The sequence below is a fragment of the Aquarana catesbeiana genome, linkage group LG01, assembly GCF_042186555.1.
Source record: "Aquarana catesbeiana isolate 2022-GZ linkage group LG01, ASM4218655v1, whole genome shotgun sequence".
Taxonomy (NCBI): Eukaryota; Metazoa; Chordata; class Amphibia; order Anura; family Ranidae; genus Aquarana; species Aquarana catesbeiana.
Window position 1 is genome coordinate 991,659,702 of NC_133324.1, and position 16,774 is coordinate 991,676,475.

General features: G+C 53.9%; 1 protein-coding gene across 1 annotated transcript in view; it reads left to right on the forward strand.

Annotated features, from left to right (window-relative positions):
- Window positions 1–1,332: 1,332 nt before the first annotated feature.
- The window catches only part of LOC141124071 (rho guanine nucleotide exchange factor 39-like), a gene marked incomplete at its 3' end in the record, with an annotated part of 100,143 nt that continues 84,701 nt past the window's right edge, over window positions 1,333–16,774 (forward strand). Inside the window, 2 exon segments of the mRNA XM_073612174.1 lie at window positions 1,333–1,404; window positions 16,154–16,306. Coding sequence (XP_073468275.1) covers window positions 16,175–16,306 — 132 coding nt within the window.

Genomic DNA, 16,774 nt, shown 5'->3' on the forward strand with positions numbered 1-16,774 from the left:
ATAGGTGATCTATATATATATATACAGTGTATAGGTGAGATATATATATATATACAGTGTATAGGTGAGATATATATATATATACAGTGTATAGGTGAGATATATATATATATACAGTGTATAGGTGAGATATATATATATATACAGTGTATAGGTGATCTATATATATATATACAGTGTATAGGTGAGATATATATATATATACAGTGTATAGGTGAGATATATATATATATACAGTGTATAGGTGATCTATATATATATATACAGTGTATAGGTGATCTATATATATATATACAGTGTATAGGTGAGATATATATATATATACAGTGTATAGGTGAGATATATATATATATACAGTGTATAGGTGATCTATATATATATATACAGTGTATAGGTGATCTATATATATATATACAGTGTATAGGTGAGATATATATATATATACAGTGTATAGGTGATCTATATATATATATACAGTGTATAGGTGAGATATATATATATATACAGTGTATAGGTGAGATATATATATATATACAGTGTATAGGTGATCTATATATATATATACAGTGTATAGGTGATCTATATATATATATACAGTGTATAGGTGAGATATATATATATATACAGTGTATAGGTGAGATATATATATATATACAGTGTATAGGTGAGATATATATATATATACAGTGTATAGGTGAGATATATATATATATACAGTGTATAGGTGATCTATATATATATATACAGTGTATAGGTGAGATATATATATATATACAGTGTATAGGTGAGATATATATATATATACAGTGTATAGGTGATCTATATATATATATACAGTGTATAGGTGATCTATATATATATATACAGTGTATAGGTGAGATATATATATATATACAGTGTATAGGTGAGATATATATATATATACAGTGTATAGGTGATCTATATATATATATACAGTGTATAGGTGATCTATATATATATATACAGTGTATAGGTGAGATATATATATATATACAGTGTATAGGTGAGATATATATATATATACAGTGTATAGGTGAGATATATATATATACAGTGTATAGGTGAGATATATATATATACAGTGTATAGGTGATCTATATATATATATATACAGTGTATAGGTGATCTATATATATATATACAGTGTATAGGTGATCTATATATATATATACAGTGTATAGGTGAGATATATATATATATATATATATATATATATATATATATACACAGTGGAGGATCTCTCCGGTAGGGGTCGCTGTGTCTCTCTGTCTCTCGGGTTGTAGTTCTCCTCCCGGTCGGAGGTGTCGCTGTGGAGAAGATTTCTGATATTTCTGATCACGTGACGGAGCCGGAAGTGATTTGATCGGAGCGGCGGGAAGATCGGTGAGTGAAGATCGGAGAGAGATCGGAGGAGAGGAGGGGGCGGGGAGAGATCGGAGGAGGGGGCGGGGAGAGATCGGAGGAGGGGGCGGGGAGAGATCGGAGAAGAGGAGGGGGCGGGGAGAGATCGGAGGAGGGGGCGGGGAGAGATCGGAGGAGGGGGCGGGGTGACTCCTCTGTGTGCGAAGATCTGAGATGAGGAGGAAATGAGAAGACTGCGAGTCTATAGAGGGCGGAGATATCACTGCCCCGCCCCCTTCACCCTCACAGCCCCGCCCCCTTCACCCTCACAGCCCCGCCCCCTTCACCCTAACAGCGCCTTCTCTTCCCATCACACCCCTCCCCTTCTCATTACAGCTCCTCCCCTTCACAGCCACACCCCTTCTCATTACAGCTCCTCCCCTTCACAGCCACACCCCTTCTCATTACAGCTCCTCCCCTTCACAGCCACGCCCCTTCTCATTACAGCTCCTCCCCTTCACAGCCACGCCCCTTCTCATTACAGCTCCTCCCCTTCTCATTACAGCTCCTCCCCTTCACAGCCACACCCCTTCTCATTACAGCTCCTCCCCTTCACAGCCACGCCCCTTCTCATTACAGCTCCTCCCCTTCACAGCCACACCCCTTCTCATTACAGCTCCTCCCCTTCACAGCCACGCCCCTTCTCATTACAGCTCCTCCCCTTCTCATAACAGCGCCTCCCCTTCACAGCCACGCCCCTTCTCATTACAGCCCCTCCCCTTCACAGCCACGCCCCTTCTCATTACAGCTCCTCCCCTTCTCATAACAGCTCCTCCCCTTCACAGCCACGCCCCTTCTCATTAAAGCCCCTCCCCTTCTCATTACAGCTCCTCCCCTTCACAGCCACACCCCTTCTCATTACAGCTCCTCCCCTTCACAGCCACGCCCCTTCTCACTAAAGCTCCTCCCCTTCTCATTACAGCTCCTCCCCTTCACAGCCACGCCCCTTCTCATTACAGCTCCTCCCCTTCACATTACAGCTCCACAGCCACGCCCCTTCTCATTAAAGCTCCTCCCCTTCTCATTACAGCTCCTCCCCTTCTCATAACAGCGCCTCCCCTTCACAGCCACGCCCCTTCTCATTACAGCTCCTCCCCTTCACAGCCACGCCCCTTCTCATTACAGCTCCTCCCCTTCTCATAACAGCTCCTCCCCTTCACAGCCACGCCCCTTCTCATTAAAGCCCCTCCCCTTCTCATTACAGCTCCTCCCCTTCACAGCCACACCCCTTCTCATTACAGCTCCTCCCCTTCACAGCCACGCCCCTTCTCACTAAAGCTCCTCCCCTTCTCATTACAGCTCCTCCCCTTCACAGCCACGCCCCTTCTCATTACAGCTCCTCCCCTTCACATTACAGCTCCACAGCCACGCCCCTTCTCATTAAAGCTCCTCCCCTTCTCATTACAGCTCCTCCCCTTCTCATAACAGCGCCTCCCCTTCACAGCCACGCCCCTTCTCATTACAGCTCCTCCCCTTCACAGCCACGCCCCTTCTCATTACAGCTCCTCCCCTTCTCATAACAGCTCCTCCCCTTCACAGCCACGCCCCTTCTCATTAAAGCCCCTCCCCTTCTCATTACAGCTCCTCCCCTTCACAGCCACACCCCTTCTCATTACAGCTCCTCCCCTTCACAGCCACGCCCCTTCTCACTAAAGCTCCTCCCCTTCTCATTACAGCTCCTCCCCTTCACAGCCACGCCCCTTCTCATTACAGCTCCTCCCCTTCACATTACAGCTCCACAGCCACGCCCCTTCTCATTAAAGCTCCTCCCCTTCTGATTACAGCTCCTCCCCTTCACAGCCACACCCCTTCTCATTACAGCTCCTCCCCTTCACAGCCACACCCCTTCTCATTACAGCTCCTCCCCTTCTCATTACAGCTCCTCCCCTTCACAGCCACACCCCTTCTCATTACAGCTCCTCCCCTTCTCATTACAGCTCCTCCCTTTCACAGCCACGCCCCTTCTCATTAAAGCTCCTCCCCTTCTCATTACAGCACCTCCCTTTCACAGCCACACCCCTTCTCATTACAGCTCCTCCCTTTCACAGCCACGCCCCTTCTCATTAAAGCTCCTCCCCTTCTCATTACAGCTCCTCCCCTTCACAGCCACACCCCTTCTCATTACAGCTCCTCCCCTTCTCATTACAGCTCCTCCCCTTCACAGCCACGCCCCTTCTCATTACAGCTCCTCCCCTTCACATTACAGCTCCACAGCCACACCCCTTCTCATTAAAGCCCCTCCCTTTCTCATTACAGCACCTCCCTTTCACAGCCACGCCCCTTCTCATTAAAGCTCCTCCCCTTCACATTACAGCTCCTCCCCTTCACAGCCACGCCCCTTCTCATTACAGCTCATCCCCTTCACAGCCACGCCCCCTTCTCATAACAACTCCTCCCCTTCACAGCCACGCCCCTTCTCATTACAGCACCTCCCTTTCACAGCTCCTCCCCTTCACATTACAGCTCCTCCCCTTCACAGCCACGCCCCTTCTTATTACAGCTCCTCCCCTTCACAGCCATGCCCCTTCTCATTAAAGCCCCTCCCCTTCTCATTACAGCACCTCCCTTTCACAGCCACACCCCTTCTCATTACAGCTCCTCCCCTTCACAGCCACGCCCCTTCTCATTACAGCTCATCCCCTTCACAGCCACACCCCTTCTCATTACAGCTCCTCCCCTTCACAGCCACGCCCCTTCTCATTAAAGCCCCTCCCCTTCTCATTACAGCTCATCCCCTTCACAGCCACACCCCTTCTCATTACAGCTCCTCCCCTTCACAGCCACGCCCCTTCTCACTAAAGCTCCTCCCCTTCTCATTACAGCTCCTCCCCTTCACAGCCACGCCCCTTCTCATTACAGCTCCTCCCCTTCACATTACAGCTCCACAGCCACGCCCCTTCTCATTAAAGCTCCTCCCCTTCTGATTACAGTTCCTCCCCTTCACAGCCACACCCCTTCTCATTACAGCTCCTCCCCTTCACAGCCACACCCCTTCTCATTACAGCTCCTCCCCTTCTCATTACAGCTCCTCCCCTTCACAGCCACACCCCTTCTCATTACAGCTCCTCCCCTTCACAGCCACACCCCTTCTCATTACAGCTCCTCCCCTTCTCATTACAGCTCCTCCCCTTCACAGCCACACCCCTTCTCATTAAAGCCCCTCCCTTTCTCATTACAGCACCTCCCTTTCACAGCCACGCCCCTTCTCATTAAAGCTCCTCCCCTTCACATTACAGCTCCTCCCCTTCACAGCCACGCCCCTTCTCATTACAGCTCATCCCCTTCACAGCCACGCCCCCTTCTCATAACAACTCCTCCCCTTCACAGCCACGCCCCTTCTCATTACAGCACCTCCCTTTCACAGCTCCTCCCCTTCACATTACAGCTCCTCCCCTTCACAGCCACGCCCCTTCTTATTACAGCTCCTCCCCTTCACAGCCATGCCCCTTCTCATTAAAGCCCCTCCCCTTCTCATTACAGCACCTCCCTTTCACAGCCACACCCCTTCTCATTACAGCTCCTCCCCTTCACAGCCACGCCCCTTCTCATTACAGCTCATCCCCTTCACAGCCACACCCCTTCTCATTACAGCTCCTCCCCTTCACAGCCACACCCCTTCTCATTACAGCCACACCCCTTCTCATTACAGCTCCTCCCCTTCACAGCCACACCCCTTCTCATTACAGCTCCTCCCCTTCTCATTACAGCTCCTCCCCTTCACAGCCACACCCCTTCTCATTACAGCACCTCCCTTTCACAGCCACGCCCCTTCTCATTAAAGCTCCTCCCCTTCTCATTACAGTTCCTCCCCTTCACAGCCACACCCCTTCTCATTACAGCTCCTCCCCTTCTCATTACAGCTCCTCCCCTTCACAGCCACGCCCCTTCTCATTACAGCTCCTCCCTTTCACAGCCACACCCCTTCTCATTACAGCTCCTCCCCTTCACAGCCACACCCCTTCTCATTACAGCTCCTCCCCTTCTCATTACAGCTCCTCCCCTTCACATTACAGCTCCTCCCCTTCACAGCCATGCCCCTTCTCATTAAAGCCCCTCCCCTTCTCATTACAGCACCTCCCTTTCACAGCCACACCCCTTCTCATTACAGCTCCTCCCCTTCAGAGGCCACACCCCTTCTCATTACAGCACCTCCCTTTCACAGCCACACCCCTTCTCATTACAGCTCCTCCCCTTCACAGCCACACCCCTTCTCATTACAGCTCCTCCCCTTCTCATTACAGCTCCTCCCCTTCACATTACAGCTCCTCCCCTTCACAGCCATGCCCCTTCTCATTAAAGCCCCTCCCCTTCTCATTACAGCACCTCCCTTTCACAGCCACACCCCTTCTCATTACAGCTCCTCCCCTTCACAGCCACACCCCTTCTCATTACAGCTCCTCCCTTTCACAGCCACGCCCCTTCTCATTAAAGCTCCTCCCCTTCTCATTACAGCTCCTCCCCTTCACAGCCACACCCCTTCTCATTACAGCACCTCCCTTTCACAGCCACGCCCCTTCTCATTAAAGCTCCTCCCCTTCTGATTACAGCTCCTCCCCTTCACATTACAGCTCTTCCCCTTCACAGCCACGCCCCTTCTCATTACAGCTCCTCACCTTCTCATTACAGCTCCTCCCCTTCACAGCCACACCCCTTCTCATTACAGCTCCTCCCCTTCTCATTACAGCTCCTCCCCTTCAGAGGCCACACCCCTTCTCATTACAGCACCTCCCTTTCACAGCCACACCCCTTCTCATTACAGCTCCTCTCTTTCTCATTACAGCTCCTCCCCTTCACAGCCACGCCCCTTCTCATTAAAGCCCCTCCCCTTCTCATTACAGCTCCTCCCCTTTACAGCCACACCCCTTCACATTACAGCTCCTCCCCTTCACAGCCACGCCCCTTCTCATTACAGCTCATCCCCTTCACAGCCACACCCCTTCTCATTACAGCTCCTCCCCTTCACAGCCACACCCCTTCTCATTACAGCTCCTCCCCTTCACAGCCACACCCCTTCTCATTACAGCACCTCCCTTTCACAGCCACACCCCTTCTCATTACAGCTCCTCCCCTTCACAGCCACACCCCTTCTCATTACAGCTCCTCCCCTTCTCATTACAGCCCCTCCCCTTCACAGCCATGCCCCTTCTCATTAAAGCCCCTCCCCTTCTCATTACAGCTCCTCCCCTTCACAGCCACACCCCTTCTCATTACAGCTCCTCCCCTTCACAGCCCCACCCCTTCTCATTACAGCTCCTCCCCTTCACATTACAGCTCCTCCCCTTCACAGCCACGCCCCTTCCCACTAAAGCTCCTCCCCTTCTCATTACAGCCCCTCCCCTTCACAACCACGCCCCATTCTCATAACAGCCCCTCCCCTTCACAACCACAACCCCTTCTCATTACAGCCCCGCCCCCTTCACCCTCACAGCCCCGCCCCCTTGACCCTAACAGCGCCTTCTATTCCTATCACACCCCTCCCCTTCTCATTACAGCTCCTCCCCTTCACAGCCACGCCCCTATTTATTACAGTTCCTCCCCTTCACAGCCACGCCCCCTTCTCATACCAGCTCCTCGTCATCACAGCCACGACCCCTTCTCATTAAAGCTCCTCCCCTTCTGATTACAGCTCCTCCCCTTCACAGCCACACCCCTTCTCATTACAGCTCCTCCCCTTCACAGCCACGCCCCTTCTCATTACAGCTCCTCCCCTTCACATTACAGCTCCACAGCCACACCCCTTCTCATTAAAGCCCCTCCCTTTCTCATTACAGCACCTCCCTTTCACAGCCACACCCCTTCTCATTACAGCTCCTCCCCTTCACAGCCACGCCCCTTCTCATTACAGCTCATCCCCTTCACAGCCACACCCCTTCTCATTACAGCTCCTCCCCTTCACAGCCACACCCCTTCTCATTACAGCCACACCCCTTCTCATTACAGCTCCTCCCCTTCACAGCCACACCCCTTCTCATTACAGCTCCTCCCCTTCTCATTACAGCTCCTCCCCTTCACAGCCACACCCCTTCTCATTACAGCACCTCCCTTTCACAGCCACGCCCCTTCTCATTACAGCTCCTCCCCTTCACAGCCACACCCCTTCTCATTACAGCTCCTCCCTTTCACAGCCACACCCCTTCTCATTACAGCTCCTCCCCTTCACAGCCACACCCCTTCTCTTTACAGCTCCTCCCCTTCTCATTACAGCTCCTCCCCTTCACAGCCACACCCCTTCTCATTACAGCACCTCCCTTTCACAGCCACGCCCCTTCTCATTAAAGCTCCTCCCCTTCTGATTACAGCTCCTCCCCTTCACATTACAGCTCTTCCCCTTCACAGCCACGCCCCTTCTCATTACAGCTCCTCACCTTCTCATTACAGCTCCTCCCCTTCACAGCCACACCCCTTCTCATTAAAGCCCCTCCCCTTCTCATTACAGCTCCTCCCCTTCACAGCCACACCCCTTCTCATTACAGCTCCTCCCCTTCACAGCCACGCCCCTTCTCATTACAGCTCCTCCCCTTCTCATAACAGCGCCTCCCCTTCACAGCCACGCCCCTTCTCATTACAGCCCCTCCCCTTCACAGCCACGCCCCTTCTCATTACAGCTCCTCCCCTTCTCATAACAGCTCCTCCCCTTCACAGCCACGCCCCTTCTCATTAAAGCCCCTCCCCTTCTCATTACAGCTCCTCCCCTTCACAGCCACACCCCTTCTCATTACAGCTCCTCCCCTTCACAGCCACGCCCCTTCTCACTAAAGCTCCTCCCCTTCTCATTACAGCTCCTCCCCTTCACAGCCACGCCCCTTCTCACTACAGCTCCTCCCCTTCACATTACAGCTCCACAGCCACGCCCCTTCTCATTACAGCTCCTCCCCTTCTCATTACAGCTCCTCCCCTTCACAGCCACACCCCTTCTCATTACAGCTCCTCCCCTTCACAGCCACACCCCTTCTCATTACAGCTCCTCCCCTTCTCATTACAGCTCCTCCCCTTCACAGCCACACCCCTTCTCATTACAGCTCCTCCCCTTCTCATTACAGCTCCTCCCTTTCACAGCCACGCCCCTTCTCATTAAAGCTCCTCCCCTTCTCATTACAGCACCTCCCTTTCACAGCCACACCCCTTCTCATTACAGCTCCTCCCTTTCACAGCCACGCCCCTTCTCATTAAAGCTCCTCCCCTTCTCATTACAGCTCCTCCCCTTCACAGCCACACCCCTTCTCATTACAGCTCCTCCCCTTCTCATTACAGCTCCTCCCCTTCACAGCCACGCCCCTTCTCATTACAGCTCCTCCCCTTCACATTACAGCTCCACAGCCACACCCCTTCTCATTAAAGCCCCTCCCTTTCTCATTACAGCACCTCCCTTTCACAGCCACGCCCCTTCTCATTAAAGCTCCTCCCCTTCACATTACAGCTCCTCCCCTTCACAGCCACGCCCCTTCTCATTACAGCTCATCCCCTTCACAGCCACGCCCCCTTCTCATAACAACTCCTCCCCTTCACAGCCACGCCCCTTCTCATTACAGCACCTCCCTTTCACAGCTCCTCCCCTTCACATTACAGCTCCTCCCCTTCACAGCCACGCCCCTTCTTATTACAGCTCCTCCCCTTCACAGCCATGCCCCTTCTCATTAAAGCCCCTCCCCTTCTCATTACAGCACCTCCCTTTCACAGCCACACCCCTTCTCATTACAGCTCCTCCCCTTCACAGCCACGCCCCTTCTCATTACAGCTCATCCCCTTCACAGCCACACCCCTTCTCATTACAGCTCCTCCCCTTCACAGCCACGCCCCTTCTCATTAAAGCCCCTCCCCTTCTCATTACAGCTCATCCCCTTCACAGCCACACCCCTTCTCATTACAGCTCCTCCCCTTCACAGCCACGCCCCTTCTCATTACAGCTCCTCCCCTTCACATTACAGCTCCACAGCCACGCCCCTTCTCATTAAAGCTCCTCCCCTTCACAGCCACACCCCTTCTCATTACAGCTCCTCCCCTTCACAGCCACACCCCTTCTCATTACAGCTCCTCCCCTTCTCATTACAGCTCCTCCCCTTCACAGCCACACCCCTTCTCATTACAGCTCCTCCCCTTCACAGCCACACCCCTTCTCATTACAGCTCCTCCCCTTCTCATTACAGCTCCTCCCCTTCACAGCCACACCCCTTCTCATTACAGCTCCTCCCCTTCTCATTACAGCTCCTCCCTTTCACAGCCACGCCCCTTCTCATTAAAGCTCCTCCCCTTCTCATTACAGCACCTCCCTTTCACAGCCACACCCCTTCTCATTACAGCTCCTCCCTTTCACAGCCACGCCCCTTCTCATTAAAGCTCCTCCTCTTCTCATTACAGCTCCTCCCCTTCACAGCCACACCCCTTCTCATTACAGCTCCTCCCCTTCTCATTACAGCTCCTCCCCTTCACAGCCACGCCCCTTCTCATTACAGCTCCTCCCCTTCACATTACAGCTCCACAGCCACACCCCTTCTCATTAAAGCCCCTCCCTTTCTCATTACAGCACCTCCCTTTCACAGCCACGCCCCTTCTCATTAAAGCTCCTCCCCTTCACATTACAGCTCCTCCCCTTCACAGCCACGCCCCTTCTCATTACAGCTCATCCCCTTCACAGCCACGCCCCCTTCTCATAACAACTCCTCCCCTTCACAGCCACGCCCCTTCTCATTACAGCACCTCCCTTTCACAGCTCCTCCCCTTCACATTACAGCTCCTCCCCTTCACAGCCACGCCCCTTCTTATTACAGCTCCTCCCCTTCACAGCCATGCCCCTTCTCATTAAAGCCCCTCCCCTTCTCATTACAGCACCTCCCTTTCACAGCCACACCCCTTCTCATTACAGCACCTCCCTTTCACAGCCACGCCCCTTCTCATTAAAGCTCCTCCCCTTCACATTACAGCTCCTCCCCTTCACAGCCACGCCCCTTCTCATTACAGCTCATCCCCTTCACAGCCACGCCCCCTTCTCATAACAACTCCTCCCCTTCACAGCCACACCCCTTCTCATTACAGCCACACCCCTTCTCATTACAGCTCCTCCCCTTCACAGCCACACCCCTTCTCATTACAGCTCCTCCCCTTCTCATTACAGCTCCTCCCCTTCACAGCCACACCCCTTCTCATTACAGCACCTCCCTTTCACAGCCACGCCCCTTCTCATTAAAGCTCCTCCCCTTCTCATTACAGTTCCTCCCCTTCACAGCCACACCCCTTCTCATTACAGCTCCTCCCCTTCTCATTACAGCTCCTCCCTTTCACAGCCACACCCCTTCTCATTACAGCTCCTCCCCTTCACAGCCACACCCCTTCTCATTACAGCTCCTCCCTTTCACAGCCACGCCCCTTCTCATTAAAGCTCCTCCCCTTCTCATTACAGCTCCTCCCCTTCACAGCCACACCCCTTCTCATTACAGCACCTCCCTTTCACAGCCACGCCCCTTCTCATTAAAGCTCCTCCCCTTCTGATTACAGCTCCTCCCCTTCACATTACAGCTCTTCCCCTTCACAGCCACGCCCCTTCTCATTACAGCTCCTCACCTTCTCATTACAGCTCCTCCCCTTCACAGCCACACCCCTTCTCATTACAGCTCCTCCCCTTCTCATTACAGCTCCTCCCCTTCAGAGGCCACACCCCTTCTCATTACAGCACCTCCCTTTCACAGCCACACCCCTTCTCATTACAGCTCCTCTCTTTCTCATTACAGCTCCTCCCCTTCACAGCCACGCCCCTTCTCATTAAAGCCCCTCCCCTTCTCATTACAGCTCCTCCCCTTTACAGCCACACCCCTTCACATTACAGCTCCTCCCCTTCACAGCCACGCCCCTTCTCATTACAGCTCATCCCCTTCACAGCCACACCCCTTCTCATTACAGCTCCTCCCCTTCACAGCCACACCCCTTCTCATTACAGCTCCTCCCCTTCACAGCCACACCCCTTCTCATTACAGCACCTCCCTTTCACAGCCACACCCCTTCTCATTACAGCTCCTCCCCTTCACAGCCACACCCCTTCTCATTACAGCTCCTCCTCTTCTCATTACAGCCCCTCCCCTTCACAGCCATGCCCCTTCTCATTAAAGCCCCTCCCCTTCTCATTACAGCTCCTCCCCTTCACAGCCACACCCCTTCTCATTACAGCTCCTCCCCTTCACAGCCCCACCCCTTCTCATTACAGCTCCTCCCCTTCACATTACAGCTCCTCCCCTTCACAGCCACGCCCCTTCCCACTAAAGCTCCTCCCCTTCTCATTACAGCCCCTCCCCTTCACAACCACGCCCCATTCTCATAACAGCCCCTCCCCTTCACAACCACAACCCCTTCTCATTACAGCCCCGCCCCCTTCACCCTCACAGCCCCGCCCCCTTGACCCTAACAGCGCCTTCTATTCCTATCACACCCCTCCCCTTCTCATTACAGCTCCTCCCCTTCACAGCCACGCCCCTATTTATTACAGTTCCTCCCCTTCACAGCCACGCCCCCTTCTCATACCAGCTCCTCGTCATCACAGCCACGACCCCTTCTCATTACAGCTCCTCCCCTTTACAGCCACGCCCCTTCTCATTACAGCACCTCCCCTTCACAGCCACGCCTCTTCTCATTAAAGCTCCTCCCCTTCTGATTACAGCTCCTCCCCTTCACAGCCACACCCCTTCTCATTACAGCTCCTCCCCTTCACAGCCACGCCCCTTCTCATTACAGCTCCTCCCCTTCACATTACAGCTCCACAGCCACACCCCTTCTCATTAAAGCCCCTCCCTTTCTCATTACAGCACCTCCCTTTCACAGCCACACCCCTTCTCATTACAGCTCCTCCCCTTCACAGCCACGCCCCTTCTCATTACAGCTCATCCCCTTCACAGCCACACCCCTTCTCATTACAGCTCCTCCCCTTCACAGCCACACCCCTTCTCATTACAGCCACGCCCCTTCTCATTACAGCTCCTCCCCTTCACAGCCACACCCCTTCTCATTACAGCTCCTCCCTTTCACAGCCACACCCCTTCTCATTACAGCTCCTCCCCTTCACAGCCACACCCCTTCTCTTTACAGCTCCTCCCCTTCTCATTACAGCTCCTCCCTTTCACAGCCACACCCCTTCTCATTACAGCTCCTCCCCTTCAGAGGCCACACCCCTTCTCATTACAGCACCTTCCTTTCACAGCCACACCCCTTCTCATTACAGCTCCTCCCCTTCTCATTACAGCTCCTCCCTTTCACAGCCACGCCCCTTCTCATTAAAGCTCCTCCCCTTCTCATTACAGCTCCTCCCCTTCACAGCCACACCCCTTCTCATTACAGCTCCTCCCCTTCTCATTATAGCTCCTCCCCTTCACAGCCACACCCCTTCTCATTACAGCTCCTCCCCTTCACAGCCACACCCCTTCTCATTACAGCACCTCCCTTTCACAGCCACACCCCTTCTCATTACAGCTCCTCCCCTTCACAGCCACACCCCTTCTCATTACAGCTCCTCCCCTTCTCATTACAGCTCCTCCCCTTCACATTACAGCTCCTCCCCTTCACAGCCACGCCCCTTCCCACTAAAGCTCCTCCCCTTCTCATTACAGCCCCTCCCCTTCAGAACCACGCCCCATTCTCATAACAGCCCCTCCCCTTCACAACCACAACCCCTTCTCATTACAGCCCCGCCCCCTTCACCCTCACAGCCCCGCCCCCTTGACCCTAACAGCGCCTTCTATTCCTATCACACCCCTCCCCTTCTCATTACAGCTCCTCCCCTTCACAGCCACGCCCCTATTTATTACAGTTCCTCCCCTTCACAGCCACGCCCCCTTCTCATACCAGCTCCTCTTCATCACAGCCACGACCCCTTCTCATTACAGCTCCTCCCCTTTTCAACCACGCCCCCTTCTCATTAGAGCTCCTCCCCTTCACAACCACGCCCCATTCTCATAACAGCCCCTCCCCTTCACAACCACGCCCCATTCTCATAACAGCCCCTCCCCTTCACAACCACGACCCCTTCTCATTACAGCCCCGCCCCCTTCACCCTCACAGCCCCGCCCCCTTGACCCTAACAGCGCCTTCTCTTCCCATCACACCCCTCCCCTTCTCATTACAGCTCCTCCCCTTCACAACCACCCCCCTATTCATTACAGTTCCTCCCCTTCACAGCCACGCCCCCTTCTCATAACAACTCCTCCCCTTCACAGCCATGCCCCTTCTCATAATAGCTCCTCCCCTTCACAGGCACGCCCCTATTCATTACAGTTACTCCCCTTCACAGCCATGCCCCCTTTTCATAACAACTCCTCCCCTTCACAGCCATGCCCCTTCTCATAATAGCTCCTCCCCTTCACAACCACGCCCCTATTCATTACAGTTCCTCCCCTTCAAAGCCACGCCCCCTTTTCATAACAACTCCTCCCCTTCACAGCCACGCCCCCTTCTCATAACAGCTCCTCCCCATCACAGCCACGACCCCTTCTCATTACAGCTCCTCCCCTTCTCATTACAGCCCCGCCCCCTTGACCCTAACAGCGCCTTCTCTTCCCATCACACCCCTCCCCTTCTCATTACAGCTCCTCCCCTTCACAGCCACGCCCCTATTCATTACAGTTCCTCCCCTTCACAACCACGACCCCTTCTCATTACAGCACCGCCCCCTTGACCCTAACAGCGCCTTCTCTTCCCATCACACCCCTCCCCTATTCATTACAGTTCCTCCCCTTCACAGCCACGCCCCCTTCCCATAACAACTCCTCCCCATCACAGCCACGACCCCTTCTCATTACAGCTCCTCCCCTTAACAGCCACGCCCCCTTCTGGGTACAGCTCCTCCCCTTAACAGCCACGCCCCCTTCTGGGTCCAGCTCCTCTCCTTCACAGCCACGCCCCCTTCTCATAACAACTCCTCCCCATCACAGCCACGACCCCTTCTCATTACAGCCCCTCCCCTTCACAGCCACGCCCTTTCTCATTACAGCTCCTCAACTTCTCATTACAGCCCCTCCCCTTCACAACCACGCCCCATTCTCATAACAGCCCCTCCCCTTCACAGCCACGACCCCTTCTCATTACAGCCCCTCCCCTTCACAACAATGCCCCATTCTCATAACAGCCCCTCCCCTTCACAGCCACGCCCCTTCTAACAGCTCCTCACCTTCACAACCACGCCCCCTTCTCATTACAGCTCCTCCCCTTCACAACCACACCCCCTTCTGGGTACAGCTCCTCCCCTTCACAACCACGCCCCATCCTCATAACAGCCCCTCCCCTTCACAACCACGCCCCATCCTCATAACAGCCCCTCCCCTTCACAGCCACGCCCCTTCTCCTAACAGCTCCTCACCTTCACAATCACGCCCCCTTCTTGTTACAGCTCCTCCCCTTCACAACAACGCCCCCTTCTGGGTACAGCTTCTCCCCTTCACAACCATGCCCCTTTTTGGGTACAGCTCCTCCCCTTCACAGCCATGCCCCATTCTCATAACAGCTCCTCCCCTTCACAGCTACGCCCCTATGCATTACAGCTCCTCCCCTTCACGACCACGCCCCCTTCTCATAACAGCTCCTCCCCTTCACAGCTACGCCCCTATGCATTACAGCTCCTCCCCTTTCACAACCACGCCCCCTTCTCATAACAGCTCCTCCCCTTCACAGCTACGCCCCTATTCATAACAGCTCCTCCCTTTACAGCCACGCCGCTTGTTAGAGCTCCTTCCCTTCACATCCACACCCCTTCTCATTACAGCTCCTCCCCTTCTCATTACAGCCCCTTCACAACCACGCCCCCTTCTCATAACAGCTCCTCCCCTTCACAGCCACGCCTCTTCTCAGTACAGCTCCTCCCCTTCACAGCCACTCCCCTTTCTCCTAACAGCTCCTCCCCTTCACAACCACGCCCCCTTCTCGTTACAGCTCCTCCCCTTCACAACCACGCCCCCTTCTGGGTACAGCTCCTCCCCTTCACAGCCATGCCCCCTTCTCATAACAGCTCCTCCCCTTCACAGCCACGCCCCTACTCATTATAGCTCCTCTTTACAACCACGCCCCTTCACATAACAGCTCCTCCCCTTCACAGCCACGCCTCTTCTCCTTACAGCTTCTCCCCTTCACAACCACGCCCCCTTCTGGGTACAGCTCCGCCCCTTCAAAGCCATGCCCCTTCTCATAACAACTCCTCCCATTCACAGCCACGCCCCTACTCATTACAGCTCCTCCCCTTCATAGACACGCCCCTTCTCATTACAGCCCCTCCCCTTCACACCCTCCCCTTCTCATTACAGCACCTTCACAACCACACCCCATTCTTATTACAGCTCCTCCCCTTCACAGCCACGCCCCTACTGATTACAGCTCCTTCCCTTCACAGCCACACCCCCTTCTCATAACAGCTCCTCCCCTTCACAGCCATGCCCCCTTCTTGTTACAGCCCCTCCCGTTCACAACCACGCCCCCTTCTGGGTACAGCACCTCCCCTTCACAGTCACGCCCCCTTCTGGGTACAGCTCCTCCCCTTCACAGCCACGCCCCTTCTCATAACCGCTCCTCCCCTTAAAACCACGCCCCCTTCTCAGTACAGCTCTCCCCTTCACAGCCATGCCCCCTTCTCATTACAGCTCCTCCCCCTTCACATTAGATTTGGTAATGGGGGGAACTGAACCATCCGGTATTATGATGGGCGGTGCTCGGTGTTCCGGTAGCCAATCATTGTAGAGATTCTCCTGATTGTTGTTTTCCTTGTATTCAGGTCAGGTGACCTCCGGGTGGGATGGAGGCGGGGCGGACAGAAAACACGGTGGAGGGTCAGCGGCAGCGCTGGGAGAGGAAGAGGAGCCGCACCGCCCGAGATCTACTGATGACAGAGCAGCAATACTTGGAACAGCTGGAACTGATCAACAAGGTGAGACCCCATATTCTTCATGTATGAGATTGGGGTCCCCTCCTCATAGACACTGGGGTCCCCATCATAGAGACTGGGGTCCTCCCATCATAGAGCCTGGGGTCCCCTCCTCATAGACACTGGGGTCCCCTCTTCATAGAGACTGGGGTCCCCCCCGTCAGAGACGGAGACCGGGGTCCCCCATCATAGAGACCGGGGTCCCCTCATCATAGAGACCGGGGTCCCCTCATCATAGAGACTGGGGTCCCCCATCATAGAGACCGGGGTCCCCTCCTCATAGAGACCGGGGTCCCTCCATCATAGAGACTGGGGTCTCCTTCTCATGGAGACCGGGGTCCCTCCATCATAGAGACCGGGGTCCCCCATCATAGAGACTGGGGTCTCCTTCTCATGGAGACCGGGGTCCCTCCATCATAGAGACTGGGGTCCCTCCATCATAGAGACTGGGGTCTCCTTCTCATGGAGACC